The sequence below is a fragment of the Balaenoptera physalus genome, assembly GCF_965194825.1.
Source record: "Balaenoptera physalus genome assembly, chromosome: 12".
Taxonomy (NCBI): domain Eukaryota; kingdom Metazoa; phylum Chordata; class Mammalia; order Artiodactyla; family Balaenopteridae; genus Balaenoptera; species Balaenoptera physalus.
Window position 1 is genome coordinate 58,519,848 of NC_138897.1, and position 13,986 is coordinate 58,533,833.

At 35.6% G+C, this 13,986-nt stretch overlaps 1 protein-coding gene across 18 annotated transcripts in view; it reads right to left on the reverse strand.

The window, feature by feature from the left end:
* GREB1L (GREB1 like retinoic acid receptor coactivator) overlaps window positions 1-13,986 on the reverse strand; it is a 263,389-nt gene that overhangs the window by 71,980 nt on the left and 177,423 nt on the right. For 15 of the 18 annotated variants that reach the window (XR_014252078.1, XR_014252079.1, XM_082418584.1 and 12 more), the window contains one exon: window positions 959-1,087. The exons of the other annotated variants lie outside the window; for them this stretch is intronic. Coding sequence is in view for 13 of the 15 variants with exons in the window: in XM_082418584.1 (XP_082274710.1) it covers window positions 959-1,087 (129 nt within the window). In the remaining 2 variants the exon portion in view is untranslated. The remainder of the gene's footprint in view (window positions 1-958; window positions 1,088-13,986) is intronic. 18 annotated transcript variants of the gene reach the window in all.

The following is a 13,986-nucleotide window of genomic DNA, read 5'->3' on the forward strand; positions in this document are numbered from 1 at the left end:
GTCATGCTGCTTCTTTCCTTTCCTTTTCCTTTCAAGCTTTGCTCCTGCTTTTCCCTGAATTTGAAATGCCTTTCCCCTATTCCCTGACCAGGGTTTGAACCCACGCCCCCTGCACTGGAAGCACAGCATCTTAACCACTGGACCACCAGGGAAGTCCCCAAGAACTCGTTCTCGATTACTCCCTAAAATGCTGGGCTAACCCCCCCTCCTCTGTGCTCCCCTAGGATATTATGTATTTATTGCAGTACACTGAAAATATCTTCTTTTGGGTTGATCTCCTCTGCAAGATTACAAGTACATTAGAGGTCAGGGATTGAGCCTTATTTATCTTAGGATCTATCCCCAGTTCCTCATTATAGCAGGTATCCAAGAAATTTTCATTGAACAGAATCAACCTGCTTTGTCTCCCCTGTGTGCCAAATGTCATTCACTGACTCTTCTGGATGTAACACAGAAAACACAAAGCTTTGTATAAAAATGCCTTATTGTAGACAGCCCCACTTTTGCCTTCAACTGGCGAAGAAGGAGCTTCTGTTTTCTTCTACCAAACTGTCAATTAAATTTCACACAAGTCTCTTATGGACTAGGTATTTACCAAATAAATATAAGTGAGGAGGGCTTCCCTGGTGACATGGTGGTTAGGAATCTGCCTGCCAATGCAGGGGACATGGGTTTGAGCCCTGGTCCAGGAAGATCCCACATGCCGCGGAGCAACTAAGCCTGTGTGCCACAACTACTGAGCCCGCGTGCCACAACTACTGAAGCCCGTGTGCCTAGAGCCTGTGCTCTGCAACAAGAGAAGCCACCGCAATGAGAAGCCTGTGCACCGCAACAAAGAGTAGCCCCCGCTCGCCGCAGCTAGAGAAAGCCTGTGTGCAGCAACAAAGGCCCAACACAGCCAAAAATAAATTAAAAATAAATAAATTAAAAATATATATATAAGTGAGGAAAACATCACCTGCAGCAAAAGTCTTCCCTACAACCTGCAAAGACAAAGCCAGTGGCTTCACAACATTCTTATTCCGGGTCAGGTCCTGAGCTCCACTTAAATTGATTGCAGAATTAGCTGGACTGAGAACTGGCGAATCTTTAAAATGAAAGAGGTTGTTCAAATTAGAAACTATATATGCAGGAAGGAAGTTAATTCAACAAGAGTGAGCTGAGAGAGACTATAGTAGACTATAGAATTTCAGTTTTTCCCTTGATCTATTTTAAGAAAGTCCATTTCTCTGTACATAGGTTTTATTTTCTTTTTTATGTATTTAACAAACACTCACTAGTGGGTACTATGTGCTAGGTGCTAGTTTTAAGTTTAAGCACTTTAAATATATCAATTCACCTAATTCCTATATGAACTCAATGAGGCTGGTACTATTACCTTAAATAATGGTAGCCATTTAACTTGGTCAAAGTCATATGATGTGGCATCAAGGATATCATCATGTGCCATATTAAAACTGTCTCCATAGTTTCCCTCAAAGCCATATTTTAATGAGATATATTTATCTCTATCCAGATAAGTTTGTCATTTGAAAAGTGTCGTGTAAGCTAAGTCATTGCAATGTAGGGGAAAGAACTTTTCTCTGAAGAAAAGTTGCTTTAATATTTGGAATAAACTAGAATTTTTCCCTATGTAATACCAGAGACATCCAAAAGAAAATTCTTATTTGGCAGAAAAACCATATGCCATTTCAGAGGCAGGTTATGGGAGAGATAAAGACTCCAGCCAACTAGAGTTTTCCGAAATGAATATAATAGACCCCAAATCCCTGACTCTACACCAGCAGAACAGCTTAATCAGGTAACACAGGAAAGTGTCAAAGGGACTGTTAAAACTCTGAGAGTTTGAAAAACAAAGTGTTCTAAAGAGCAGGATACTGATGGTGCTACATTAGAAATGATCTAAAATATTAGTGCTCATGCCACAATGTGATTCCTGATACATCTGATCAGTGCTTATCATAAGAACTCAAAAGACTGAAATGGTTCCCTACCGGCTCAGAAGAGTTATGTGCCTCTCTGAGGGACTGACTTACATCAGGGAGTGATTTTAAGGTCTACAGGAAGAATAGAGGCCAGCAACTGCACATAAAAACATTATAAAGTGACAGGAAACTGAAGAAAACCTGAGTTTTTCAGGTATTAACAGAGAAACTTACAGGACAGGAATCCCAGGTAAATTTGACATGTCACTACACAGGTTGGTTATTACATTTCAGGCCACAAATATGTTGTTTGGTGCAAGACTAGTAGCTTACTACACTAGTTTATACCTAGAATTTTAGCATATTTCTAACAGTCCAGGTGAGCATACAGGTGAAATCTGGTTAGCAAATTATAAAGGGTGGTAACCTTTTCAAGTCAATGAATTCAAATTAGCACAAACAAATATTTAAATAATAACAAAAGGGTACAAAATCAATGCACAGAAATAAATCTTCCTATATAAAAACAATGAACAAGAGTTAGATAAAAGGCCTAGGAATAAGCTTAATAAGAAATGTACACAACTATATGAAGAAAAATTTATCATATTTCTTATATAATGTCTGGGATTTGTTGTAAAACATTGAGGGAGGGAGGGAGAGAGGCAGTAATACTGAAAATATGGCCATGTGTTCATAATTATTTAAGCTGGGTAATAGGTCCACAGTGATGGTCCGTGATATTATTCTCTCTATTTTTAACTTTTCATATTAAAGATTTTTAAAAATTAAAAATTTTTTCTGAAGACCTTGAAAATAGGCCTGAACAAACGTTAAGACAACCATGTTTCAGATCAGAAATATTCAATGTCAAAAAAATGCCAATCAATCTAAGTTAATTCATAAATTTAATATGATCCTAGGAAAATACCAACAGGTTTAGATATTATTAGAATTACTATTAGAATTATTAGTAAGTAAGCAAATTGTTTAAGTAAGCAAATTGATGTAATGTTGATATGAAAAAAATAAGCACACAAGAATAGCAAGAAACATTCTGAAAAATAAGAGAAATGACAAGAGGCTAACATGATGATATAATAAGACATAAAACCACAGTCTGTAAAATACTGTGGTCCTAGTGCATTAGTAGACAAACAGAACAATGGAAGAAAAAAGACAGTAAGAAGCAGATGCAAATTCACATAAGAATTTAGTATAAGATAAAGGTAGCAGCTCAAAGCAGCAATGAAGATGAACCATTCAATAAACTGTGCTGTGGCAATTGGATATATAAGAAAAAAATTAAGTTGGATCTACAACTTACACCAAGTACCAAACAAAATCAAATGGACCAAAAGTAGAAACTTAAAAACTGATGATACAGAAATAATAGGAGAAAACATGGGAGAGTCAATTATCACCTTGAAATGGAAAAGGCCAAACTATTGTTCAAAATGCAGAAGCCATAAAAAATTTATATATTCAGCTACATAAAACTTAAAAAATTCTGTATGACAAAACACACTATATATGCAAACAGTAGCTAGAAGAGAGCTGGAGTGACCATACTAATACCAGAAAAAATAGACTTTAAGAAAATATTATTAAGAGAAGAAAAATGACATTTTATAATGATAAAAGTGTCAATCCACCAGGAAGACATAACAATTATAAAAATATAAACATATAAACAACAGAGCCCCAAATTCATGGAGCAAATCCTGACAAAACTGAAGAGAGAAATAGGCAATTTGATGATAACAGTTTGAGACTTCAGTACCCCACTTTCAGTAATGGATAGAATAACTAGGGAGACAGTCAAGAAGGAAATAGAAGACGTGAGCAGCACTATAAACCAATTAGACGTAACTGATATCAACAGAACATTCCCTGAACAAAAGCAGAATATACATTCTTTTCTAGTGCACAGGGAACATTCTCCAGGAAAGACAATATGTTAGGTGATAAAACAAGCCTCAATAAACTTAAAAGAATTAAAATCATACAAAATACATTCTCTAACCTCAGTGGAATCAAATGAGCAATCAATAACAGAAGGAAATTTGAGAAATTCACAAATTTGTGGCAATTAAACAATGCATTACTAAATAACCAATAGATCAAAGAAATCACAAGGGGAATTAGATATCACTTTAAGACAAATGAAAATAAAAACACGACAATTGAAAACTTATGAGATACTGTTTAAAAAGTGTTTAGAGGAATATTTATGGCTGTAAATGCCTATATTAAAAAGGGGGACTTCCCTTGTGGTCCAGTCAGTGGTTAGGACTCAGCACTTTCACTGCCATGGGTCCCTGTTCAATCCCTGGTTGGGGAACTAAGATCCCACAAGCTGTGCAGCATGGCCAAAAAAAAAAAAAAGGAAGAAAGGACAGAAGATCTAAATAGATATTTCTCCAAAAAAGACATACAGATGGCCAAAAAGCACATGAAAAGATGCTCAATATCGCTAATTATTAGAGAAATGCAAATCAAAACTACCATGAGGTATCACCTCACACCAGTCAGAATGGCCATCATAAAAATGTCTACAAACAATAAATGCTGGAGAGGGTGTGGAGAAAAGGGAACCCTCCCACACTGTTGGTGGGAATGTAAGTTGGTACAGCCACTATGGAGAACAGTATGGAGGTTCCTTAAAAAACTAAAAATAGAGTTACCATATGATCCAGCAATCCCACTCCTGGACATATATCTGGGGAAAACCATAATTTGAAAAGATACATGTACCCAATATTCATTGCAGCACTATTTACAATAGCCAAGACATGGAAGCAACCTAAATGTCCATTGACAGATGAATGGATAAAGAAGATGTTGTACATATATACAATGGAATATTACTCAGCCATAAAAAAGAATGAAATAATGCCATTTTCAGCAACATGGATGGACCTAGACATTATCATAGTAAGTGAAGTAAGTCAGAGAAAAACAAGTATCATATGATATCACTTGTATGTGGAATCTAAAAAAATGATACAAATGAAATTATTTACAAAACAGAAACAGACTCACAGACTTAGAAAACAATTTATGGTTACCAAAGGGAAAGGTATGGGGGGAGGGATAAATTAGGGGTTTGGGATTAACATATGCACACTACTAAATATAAAATAAATAATCAACAAGGACCTACTCTATAGCACAGGGAACTCTACTCAGTATTCTGTAACAACTTAAATGGGAAAAGAATCTGAAAAAGAATAGATATATGTATAACTGAATCACTTTGTTGTACATCTGAAACTACCACAACATTGTAAATCAACTATACTCCAACATAAAATAAAAATTAAAAAAATAAATAAATGAAAAGGAAGAAAATCTCAAGTAAAAAAAGTAAGAAAAGTAAACTAAACCCAAAATAAGCAGAAGAAAGGAAATAATAAAGACTAGAGCAGAAATGAATGAAGTAGGGAATAGAGAAACAATAGTGAAAATCAGCAAAACCAAAAGTTTGTTCTTTGAGTAGATGAACAAAATTGACAAAACTTTAGCCAGACTGACCAAGAAATAAAGAGAAAAGATGCAAATTACTAAAATCAAGAGTGAAAAAGAGGGCATTGCTAGCAAACTTACAGAAATAAAAAGAATTATAGAGGAATACTATGAACAATTGTATGCCTTTGTTATGGACTGAATTGTGCCCCATCCCCACAAATCATATGTTGAAGCCCTAATCTCTAGTACCTTAGAATATGACAGTATATAGAGTCCTTAAAGAAGTAATTAAGGTTAAATGAGGCCATAAGGGTAGAGTTCTAATCTAATATGACTGGTGTCCTTTAAAAAAGAGGAAGAGACAACAGGGATGTGCATGCACAGAGGAAAGGCCATGTGAGGATATAGCAAGAAGGCAGCTGGTTATCTGCAAGCCAAGGAAAGAGGCCTCAGAAAAATAAAACACCCTACTGCACCTTGATCTTCTTGGACTTGCAACTTCCAGAACTGTGAGAAAATAAATTTTTGTTGTTTAAGCCACTCAGTCTGTGCTATTTTGTTATGGCAGCCCTACTTAACTCATAAAGACGTCAAATTAGATGACTCAGATAAAATGGACAAAAAGGAAATACTAAGGAATACACTATAAAACTACTAAAGCTAATACATGAGTTCACCAAAGTTGCAGGATACAAGGTCAATATACAAAAGTCAATTGTATTTCTATGCACTTGCAATGAACAACACAAAAATAAAATTAAGATAAAAGTTCCATTTACAATAGCATCAGAAAAAATAACTACTTAGGAATAAATTTAGTAAGAGAAGTGTAAAACTTATACTGTGAAAACTATAAAACATTGTTAGAAGAAATTTTTAAAGACCTAAATAAATGGAAAGACATTCCATGCTCATGGATTGGAAGACTTAACATTGTTAATATGGCAATACTCCTCAAATTGTTCTACAGATTCAATAGATTCAGCAAGCCATACCAAAATTCAAGCTGCTTTCTTTGTAGAAATTGACAAGTTAATTTTAAAATTCATATGGAAATGCAAGGGGCCCAGAATAGCCAAAATAATCTCAAAAAAGAAAAGCAAAGCTAGAGGATTCATACTTACCTATTTCAGAACTTCATACAAACCTACAATTATCAATCAGTGCAGCACTGGCATAATGAAAGATGTACAGATCATCGGAATAGCATTGAGAATCCAGAAATAAAACCTTACATTTAATGGGCAAATGAATTTTGAAATGAGTGAGTGCCAAGAAAATTCAATGTATTAAAAAATCGTCTTTTCAACAAATGTTATGGGAAAACTGGATATCCACATGCATAAGAATGAAGTTGGACCTCTTCCTCACACCATATACAGAAATTAACCCAAAATGGATTATAGATCTAAATGTAAGAGTTAAAACTATAACACTCTTAGAAGAAAACATAGCAGTAAATCTTCATGGCCTTGGGTTTGGCAATGGTTTCTTAGATGTGACACCAAAAGTACAAGCAACAAAAGAAAAAAAAATATAGATGAATTGGACTTCATCATGATAAAAAAAAATTTGTGCTTCAAAGGACACCATCAAGAGAGTAAAGAGACAACTCATAGAGTGGGAGAAATATTTGTAACTCATATATCTGGTAAAGGACTTGTATCCAGAATGTATAAAGAACTCTTACAACTCAGTAATAGAGAGACAAATAACCCAACTGAAAAATGGGCAAATGATTTGTAATAGACACTTCTCCAAAGAAGATGTACAGATAGCCAATTAGCACATGAAAACATGCTCAACATCATTAGCCACTGGAGAAACACAAATCAAAACCACAATGAGATACTACTTTATATCCACTAGGATGGCTAAAACAAAACAAGACAGACAATAACAAGTGTTGACCAGGATATGGAGAAATTGGAACCCTCACACATTACTGGTAGGAATGTAAAATGGTGCAGCCACTTTGTAAAATAATTCCTCAAATGGATAGACACAGAGTTACCATATGACTCAGCAATTCCACTTCTAGCTATAAAATGAGAGGGAAGTGAAAACACACGCCCATACAAAAATCTGTACCCAAATGTTCATAGCAGCATTATTCATAATAGCCCCAAAGTAGGAACAACCTAAATGTCCATCAACAAATAAATGGAAAAATAAAATATGGTATATCCATAAAATGGGATATTTCAGCAGCAAAAAGGAATGAAGTACTGATACATGCTACAACATGGATGAACCTTGAAAACATTATGTCAAGTGAAAGAAGCCAGTCACAAAAGGCCATATGCTGTAAGCATGTAGTCAGAAAGCACAGTTAGGCATTAGATAAGGTCAGAGTTAACTTTCCAAAATGTAAATCCTTTCATGTTATTCCCTAATCTTTACCACCTTGTGCATGCTTCTATTCTTGAATTTATCAGGTATGGTGACATTGTCATATTCAGCATTTAACACTAGTGGTTTTGATTATTTGGGAGCAGCCCCAATGTCCAAAATGCAATAGCCTGTGATCTTGCTCAGACATGAATTTGAACTGTAGGCTGTTGTGCAGAATCTGGTGCTTAGATAGTGAGTAAGCAGCTGATTGCCCAGCATCTGTATCTCACCAAGGTCTGATTATCTCTACTAGTGAACTTGTAAGCACTGGAGGATTTGCAAACTTGGAAAATTCCTTGAGCAAGTCACAGCTCTATGCTCTATGTTGTAGGAGTCTGCAATTTCCTATTATTCCTTGAGCAAGTCACAGCTCTATGCTCTATGTTGTAGGAGTCTGTAATTTCCTATTTTTCATGAGCTCCTTGAGGGCATTCCCAGCTCCTGGCACAATGTCTGCCACATCATAGTTAAAGAAATAGAGTGGAAAAAAAGAAGCCAAAACGACTTATCCTCTTTATGCAATAGTTGAATAATTCTCTGTTAGTGCAAAATCACTGGGGGGGAATAACTTTCTAAAAAAGGGAGCAATGTGGACCTCCCTGGTGGCGCAGTGGTTAAGAATCCGCCTGCCAATGCAGGGGACACGAATTCGAGCCCTGGTCCGGGAAGATCCCACATGCCGTGGAGCAACTAAGCCCGTGTGCCACAATTACTGAGCCTGCGCTCTAGAGCCCACGAGCCACAACTACTGAGCCCGCGTGCTGCAACTACTGAAGCCTGCACGCCTAGAGCCCGTGCTCCACAACAAAGAGAAGCCACCACAATGAGAAGCCCACGCACCGCAACGAAGAGTAGCCCCCTCTCGCTGCAGCTAGAGAAAGTCCACTCGCAGCAACGAAGACCCAACACAGCCAAAAATAAAGCAAAAGAAATAAATGTTTTTAAAAAGGGAGCCATTTAAGTAGCAAGTTGAAAGAATCTGAATTCTGGTTTTCTCACTTAATAACTCTTTTTAAAAAAAAACAAATATTAACCTTTTCTGAGATTCTGATTCATAATCTGCAAAATGGTCCTAAAACCTACCTCATGGTAGCGATTAACATATTTAGCAAGTGCCTAGAACACAGTAGATATTCAATAAATATTTGTCTTGCTAAATCTTAAGTGTTTTCCAGATGCTTGAGAGCTTAAATCTTTACAAGCTCTCTTTTTGCCCTTGGCACCTGTATTAAACCTAGCCTACATAATTTGCTTCTTTCCTGAGTAAAGTACTCTGGACCTATTTTCACATTCAGACTGCAATTAATGTCCTTCTAATAAGACACAATATTTCTATTAATGCATGCTGAGGCTGCATCATTTATTTGTCAGCCATATTTTACTTTTGACTCAAAAAGTAGTATTTAATTAAAACATTATAATTAAAACACAATTACCCCTATAATTAATGTTAAATCAGATAGCTTCCTAACCTGTTCTTACACTATTCATTTTTTTTTTAACATCTTTATTGGAGTATAATTGCTTTACAATGGTGTATTAGTTTCTGCTTTATAAAAAAGATAATTAGTTATACATATACATATGTTCCCATATATCTTCCCTCTTGCATCTCCCTCCCTCCCACCCTCCCCATCCCACCCCTCTAGGTGGTCACAAAGCACCGAGCTGATCTCCCTGTGCTATGTGGCTGCTTCCCACTAGCTATCTATTTTACCTTTGGTAGTGTATATATGTCCATGACACTCTCTCACCCTGTCACATCTCACCCTTCTGCCTCCCCATATCCTCAAGTCCATTCTCTAGTAGGTCTGTGTCTTTATTCCCGTCTTGCCACTAGGTTCTTCATGGCCTTTTTTTTTTTTTTTTCCTTAGATTCCGTATATATGTGTTAGCATACTGTATTTGTTTTTGTCTTTCTGACTTACTTCACTCTGTATGACAGACTCTAACTCCATCCACCTCATTACAAATACCTCCATTTCATTTCCTTTTATGGCTGAGTAATATTCCATTGTATATATGTGCCACATCTTCTTTATCCATTCATCTGTCGATGGACATTTAGGTTGCTTCCATGTCCTGGCTATTGTAAATAGAGCTGCAATGAACATTTTGGTACATGACTCTTTTTGAATTGTGGTTTTCTCAGGGTATATGCCCAGTAGTGGGATTGCTGGGTCATATGGTAGTTCTATTTTTAGTTTTTTAAGGAACCTCCATACTGTTCTCCATAGTGGCTGTATCAATTTACATTCCCACCAACAGTGCAAGAGTGTTCCTTTCCTCCACACTCTCTCCAGCATTTATTGTTTCTAGATTTTTTGATGATGGCCATTCTGACCGGTGTGAGATGATATCTCATTGTAGTTTTGATTTGCATTTCTCTAATGATTAATGATGTTGAGCATTCTTTCATGTGTCTGTTGGCAATCTGTATATCTTCTTTGGAGAAATGTCTATTTAGGTCTTCTGCCCATTTTTGGATTGGGTTGTTCGTTTTTTTGTTATTGAGCTGCATGAGCTGCTTGTAAATCTTGGAGATTAATCTTTTGTCAGTTGCTTCATTTGCAAATATTTTCTCCCATTCTGATGGTTGTCTTTTGGTCTTGTTTATGGTTTCCTTTGCTGTGCAAAAGCTTTTAAGTTTCATTAGGTCCCATTTGTTTATTTGTGTTCTTATTTCCATTTCTCTGGGAGCTGGGTCAAAAAGAATCTTGCTGTGATGTATGTCATAGAGTGTTCTGCCTATGTTTTCCTCTAAGAGTTTGATAGTGTCTGGCCTTACACTTAGGTCTTTAATCCATTTTGAACTATTCATTTTTTAAACAGCTTTATTGAGGCATAATTGACAATAAATTGCACATACTTAAGGTATGCAATCTGATAAGTTTTGACATATGTATGTACTTGTGAAACCATCACCACAGTCAAAATATGAACACATTCATCACCTCTAAATCTCCTTGTCATCCCTCTTTCCTATGTTTCCCTTGCTCTAAACAATCACTGATCTGCTTTATTTATTTATTTATTTATTTGGCCATATGGCTTGTGGGATCTTAGTTCCCCGACCAGAGATTGAACACCGGCTCCCAGCAGTGGCAGCATGGAGTCCTAACCACTGGACTGCCAGGGAATTCCCTGAGCTGCTTTAGATTAGTTTGCATTTCCTAGAGTTTTATACAAATAGAATGATATTCTTTTTTCTTTTGTCTGGCTTCTTTTGAGTGAATTATTGCCTTAATTATTTTGAAATCCATCCATATTGTTATGAATATCAATAGCTCATTACTATTTATTGAGTTGTATATAACAATTTATTTATCTGTTCACCTGGATAAACATTCACCTGGATGGACATTTGGGTTGTTTCCAGTTTTTGGCTATTACAAATAAAGCTGTTATGAACATTTGTGCACAAATGTTTGTTGCATATACTCCTTTTCTCTTGGGTAAATATCTAGGAATGGAATGGCTAGACTATCTGGTAGGTGTATGTTTAACTTTTTAAGAAACTGTCAAACTGTTTCCCAAAGTGGTTTTACTATTTTACATTCTCAGCAGCGTACAAGAGTTCCAATTCCTCCACACCCACACCAACACTTGGTATAGTCAGTTTTTTAATTTTAGCCATTCTAAGTATGTGGAAAATCTCTTTGTTGTTTTAATTTGCATTTTCCCAATGACTAATGGTGTTAAGCATCTTTTCATGTGTTTAATTGCCATCATATATCTTTTGCCCATTTTAAAAATTAGGTTATTTCCTTATCATTGAGTTTTTTTTTTTCATCATCGACACAGTATACTTTTTATTATAGTACTTACACTGAAAAATGACAGAGGAAATGACATTGCATTCTGTGTATATGCATTTCTGTCAAGTTACAAATTTTGTTGCTGAGATTTTCTTTTAACCCTCCCACCACAAATATTTGTTTTACTTTTTTACTAAGATTTCATTTTATTGTCTTTTTTTTTTTTTTAGTTATTTCTGAGATATACATTTTAAAGTAATAACTAGAATTATGACTTATAACATTATACCGGAACATATAAGATTTTTAGAAACTTCATGTAATGTCTGAAACATTTATATTAACATATTTCCATACAAATAACCCAAAGAAAGTTTAGTATTAGTTGTTTTTTGTTTGTTTGTTTGTTTGTTTGTACTGCAGGTTCTTATCAGTCATCAATTTTATACACATCAGTGTATACATGTCAATCCCAGAATACATTTATTTATTTTAAATAAAGAATACATTTATTTATTTTACTTATTTATTTTTGGCTGCATTGGGTCTTCATTGTTGTGCACGGGCCCTCTCCAGCTGCAGCGAGCAGGCACACTCTTCGTTGCGGCGCGTCGGCCTCTCATTGTGGTGGCTTAGCTTCCGTAGTTGTGGCTCACGGGCTCTAGAGCGCAGGCTCAGTAGTTGTGGTGCATGGGCTTAGTGGCTCCGCAGCATGTGGGATTCTCCCGGACCAGGGCTTGAACCCATGTCCCCTGCATTGGCAGGCGGACTCCCAACCACTGCACCACCAGGGAAGTCCCTATCATTGAGTTTTTAAAAGTCTTTTTCTGGATATGATTCCTATATATGCTTTGCAGAGAGTTTCACCCAGGCTGAGGCTTGTCTTTTCTTTCTCTTAACAGTGTCTTCTGAGGAGCAGCAGTTTTAAATTTTAATGAAGTCCAATATATCAATCTGTTCTTTTATGGCTTGTGCTTTCCATGTTGTATATAAGAAATCTTTGCCTAACCCAGGTCACAAGTATTTTTTTCTACCTTTTCTTTTAGAAGTTTTATAGTTTTCAGTTTTACATTTAGATCTATGGCCCATTTGAATTATTTTGTATGTGGTATGAGATATGGATTGAAGTTCATGTTTTTTCATATTCATATCCAAGTGTTTTAGAACCACTTGTTGATAAGGTTATCCTTTCCTCACTGCACTGCCGTCTGTATTTGTTAAAGGTACATACACATGTGTTTGTTTCTGGACTTTCTATTCTGTCCCATTGATCTATTTGTAGAATATCTTCACACCAGTACCATGCTGTTTTGATTACTGTCACTTTATAATAATCTTGAAATCAGGTAGTGTTAGCCTTCCAACTTTTTCTTTCTTTTTTCAGAGTTGTTTTGGCTATTTTAAGTAATTTGCATTTCCATATGAATTTTAGAATTAGCTTCTCAACTTCTAACAAAAGAAAAAAAAAGCCTCTGAGATTTTGGGTTGGATTGTGTTGAATCTATAGGTCAGTTTGGAGAAAACTGACATCTTAACAATATTAGTCTTCCAACCCATGAACAAGAGATGTCTCTCCAATTTATTTAGGTCTCCTTTACTTTCAACATTGTTTTATAGTTTTCAGGGCACAGTTCTTTCATACCCTTTGTCAGATTTATCCCTAAATATTTCATGTTTTTAATGCTATTATAAATGGTAGTTATTTTAAAAATCTTAATTTCTGATAATGCATTGTTGATATATAGAAGTACAATTGATATTTGTATATTGATCTTGTATCCTGCAATGTTGCTAAACTCACTTAGTTTTAGTAGCATTTTTGTAGATTTCATTGGATTTTCTCCATAGAAAACCTACTGTCTATGAATAAAGACAGTTTCACTTCTTCCTTTCCAAATTGGATGTCTTTTTTTTTTTTTTCCTTGCCTTACTGCACTGGCTAGAACCTGCAGTACAATATTGAACAGAAGTAGTAAGAGTGGACATGCCTATCTTGTTCTGAGCTTAGGGAGAGAGGATTTACTCTTTTATCACTAAGTATGTTAGCTGTGGGGTTTTGTTGTAGATGACCATTATCAGGTTGAGGAAGTTTCCTTCTTTTCCTAGTTTGTTAAGAGTCTTCATCAGGAATAAATATTGAATTTTGTCAATGTTTTTTTCTGCATCTGTTGAGATAATCATATGGTTTTAGTTTAGTTTGTTAACATGGTAAATTACATTGATTGGTATTCAAATGTTAAACCAGTCATGCATTCCTAGGATAAACTCTACTTGGTCATGATATATTATCTTTTTAACATATTGTTGGGTTCAATATGCTAAAATTTTCTTACTAAATTTTGTATTTATTTCATGAAGGATATTGGTTTGAACTTTTCTTATAATGTCTTTGATTTTGGTATCAAGATAATGCTGGCTAGAATGAGCTAGCAAGTAGT